This window comes from Geospiza fortis, unplaced genomic scaffold (assembly GCF_000277835.1).
Source record: "Geospiza fortis unplaced genomic scaffold, GeoFor_1.0 scaffold186, whole genome shotgun sequence".
Lineage (NCBI taxonomy): Eukaryota > Metazoa > Chordata > Aves > Passeriformes > Thraupidae > Geospiza > Geospiza fortis.
This window is the reverse complement of record NW_005054331.1, coordinates 6,594,509-6,597,842: the sequence shown is the minus strand read 5'-3', so window position 1 is coordinate 6,597,842 and position 3,334 is coordinate 6,594,509. Positions and strand designations below refer to the sequence as shown.

The window sequence follows — 3,334 nt, the reverse complement described above, 5'->3', positions numbered from 1 at the left end:
CCTTCCCTTCGGGCAGTTGTCAGCATAAAACATTACTGAACGAAAAACAAACCAAAGCGTCATTTATCTACACCTATTCTAACTAAGGACGGAATGCCGTGTTCTTTACAGTGGGAACAAAATTAAAAATAATATTAAAAAAAAAAACAAAAACCAAAGGTAAAACCCCTAAAAATTACCCTGCTCGGAGGAGAGAGGAGAGGAGCTGCCGCCGTCCCCGGCAGCGCGGCCGCCCGCAGGCACCAATGGCGCGGAAGCTCCTCCCTGCGAATCCCGATCTCTCGCCTGTTAGCGGGATTTAGCAGCCCCTGGCACCCCGAGAAGGGGGATGCAGAGGCTGGCGGATTCAGAGAGCACAGCTTCCACATCGCCAAGGCCGTGCCTCCTTCTCGGGGTGCCAGGGGCTCCCGCAGCCAAGCAGGCCCAGGCAGCCATAGCAACCAAGGGCCCCAAAAAAGACAACTAAGGCTACCAAAGCCAAAATAGTGGTGCTGAAAAGCTCGGCAAAGCAAAGCAGCGGTATCCAGGAGACCATAATTTATAAGTAAAGGAAGCTTTTGCAGAAAAGCGCCAAGAGCACCTTTAAACACCACTCATGCTGCCAGGATGAAGGAGAAAGTATTAAAACACCAATTAAGGGCCAGACTAGTACATCAACACTCCCTTCCTGGGCATATGTGACTTTCTATAGGGCTTTCTATACGAACTGACACTCGAGCCAGTTCTGCAGCTGTCACCACCATCACCCATCAGAATAATGAATTCTTAATTCAAAATACCTGATGCCACTTTTTGGAAACCCTCCTGGACTGCGCCCCAGGGAAGTACTTACGATTATCTTAAAGCCTGAAAGCTTTAAGCTGAAAATAAGAAAAAAGAGAGGCACAGGAAGAAGAAAACGGCAGCAACCCCTCCGCAGGAGGCACTGGAGCCCCCTCCCAGCCGGGCTCAGGGCAGGGGAGGGCCCCGCTCCCCGCGGTTTGAAAGCCCCGCGCTCCGGCCGCATTGGCCGCGGCCGCCCCGGCCCGCCCCGCCCTTCCTGCCCCGGGGCAGCGGCGCTGCACCCCCACGGAACCCACCGGCAGGGAGAGAGGGAGAGGCAGCGAGCACAGCCGTGCAGAGTTCTCATCTCTTCTGAAACCATACAGCGGTGACCAATTTCATCAGTGGCAACCGCTCCTTTTATTGAGTTTTCAAAAAGATTAACTGACGCACGCTTACATAAGTAACTTCTAGGATAAAGAAAAAAAGGAGGAAGCTATAGAACACCAAGGCAGAGCCCAGAGATACATAACATTTCAGACACCGCCCATTAAGATTTCAGGTTTCCAGGTATATTAACACAGCGTGTATTCCTGGGGTCAAGCGTTCCTGCTCTTTCTAGGAAAATGTGGGTGGCTCTGAAAAGAGCCTTTGGGTTGTTAGTCAGATGAGATTTACTTGGCTTTAGCCTTGTGGCTGTCGGTCTTCTTGGGCAGCAGCACGGCCTGGATGTTGGGCAGCACGCCGCCCTGCGCGATCGTCACCTTGCCCAGCAGCTTGTTGAGCTCCTCGTCGTTGCGGATGGCGAGCTGCAGGTGGCGGGGGATGATGCGCGTCTTCTTGTTGTGCACGCGGCCCACGGGGAACTGCAGCCCGGCCCGCGACGAGCGCGACTTGGCCTTGGCCCGCGCCTTGCCGCCCTGCTTCCCGCGACCGGACATGGCTGATGGAGCTGGATAAAAAAAAAAGAGCCGAGTACGAAAAAAAAAAAGCTACGCGGAAGCAGGAAAAAAACGCGGCGAAAATAAGCAAATGCACGGGGAGCTTAAACGCTGCCTTTTTATACCTGCCTGCTGAGGTTCGCTAGGACTTCTGATTGGTGGAGACAAGGATTGTAAATTTAGCCAATGGGAATGCAGATGACAAAGTCGACCAATGGAAAATGCAATGTGTTTGACGTCCCGGAGCCGAGCTGTCCAATGCTGAAGGAGACTATTGAGTCATCTCATTTGCATACCGTCTCTATAAATATGGGTGGGCTCCGCTTTTGTGACTACGTCGTTCCTGCGGTAGCCAGGTGTAGGCAGACTCGTAAGATGCCGGAACCAGCCAAATCCGCTCCCGCTCCTAAGAAAGGTTCAAAGAAAGCCGTCACCAAAACTCAAAAGAAAGGTGACAAGAAGCGTAGAAAGACTAGGAAAGAGAGCTACTCCATCTACGTGTACAAGGTGCTGAAGCAGGTGCACCCCGACACGGGCATCTCGTCCAAGGCCATGGGCATCATGAACTCCTTCGTCAACGACATCTTCGAGCGCATCGCGGGCGAGGCCTCGCGCCTGGCGCACTACAACAAGCGCTCCACCATCACCTCGCGGGAGATCCAGACGGCCGTGCGCCTGCTGCTGCCCGGCGAGCTGGCCAAGCACGCCGTGTCCGAGGGCACCAAGGCTGTCACCAAGTACACCAGCTCCAAGTAGGGCGCCTCGGACCGTCACTCTCAACCCAAAGGCTCTTTTAAGAGCCACCCATATATTCAGTAAAAGAGTCGATCACAGGTTTTTTTCGGTGAGTGGTGTTTGCACGTGGTAATGTTTTGGTCACTGGGTTAGAACACGCTGTCGGAAGATGTGGGAAAAGTGTTATCCTGTGTAGGTATTTGGAAAGATTTGGGTCGTCTTGTCTGTTCTGTTCTGTCAATCGGTCCCGCAGGTCTATAAAAAGCATGTTAAGCCCCTAAAGAATTTTAAAGCCATTAAAGGTTTCTTTCTTAATTTCAGAGTATTTATTCGTACTAATTATTCACAAAAACAGTTTGCTGTCCCCTTTAAATATGAGATGTCATTCTGGAGTGACTTGGCCATAAGCCAAAGTGGGTTGTTTACCGGGAAACTAGGGATTAGTCTGTAATGACTTGAAGATGATGTTTAATGAAACCAATAGCGACAGTCACAGCGGGTGCATTATGGTGTAGAGAACAGCATAATTTTATTAGCCCTCGAGATTTCACAAGGAAGTGGTGTACTTTATTAATGTCGGGGATATTAATAAAATACACCACCGCGCAGTGGAAACGCGGCAGAATTAAGAAATCCGTAAGTGACAACACAATAGGAAATTACAAGAAAATGTAAGAGACTCAAGGGAAATTTTAAAAAGAGGGAAAAAAAAAAAAGAAAAGCGAGGATGAGCGCTTTAACGAACCTTAGGCAGCTCGGGATGCGCAGGGAAGGCTGTATTTAGATAAATGCCTTTTAGAAGGGGGTTAAATCCTAGTTGTCCCGGGCAGAGGCTGAGAGAAAACTGCCGCAGAGACAGAGTAAGAACTCCGCGTCCGCTGCGGGCTGCAGCTGTG

General features: G+C 50.8%; 3 protein-coding genes across 3 annotated transcripts in view; 2 read left to right on the top strand and 1 right to left on the bottom strand.

The window, feature by feature from the left end:
- Nucleotides 1–3,334, top strand: part of LOC102036135 (histone H3-like) — a 24,370-nt gene that overhangs the window by 11,809 nt on the left and 9,227 nt on the right. The window lies entirely within an intron of this gene.
- LOC115947928 (histone H2A-IV-like) lies at nucleotides 1,425–1,785 on the bottom strand. Its single transcript, XM_031057526.1, has one exon. It carries the CDS (start codon nucleotides 1,701–1,703, stop codon nucleotides 1,437–1,439), a length of 267 nt encoding a protein of 88 aa, XP_030913386.1. The 5' UTR covers nucleotides 1,704–1,785; the 3' UTR covers nucleotides 1,425–1,436.
- On the top strand, nucleotides 2,046–2,760 carry LOC102043956 (histone H2B 8). Its single transcript, XM_005421642.2, has one exon. It carries the CDS (start codon nucleotides 2,079–2,081, stop codon nucleotides 2,457–2,459), a length of 381 nt encoding a protein of 126 aa, XP_005421699.1. The 5' UTR covers nucleotides 2,046–2,078; the 3' UTR covers nucleotides 2,460–2,760.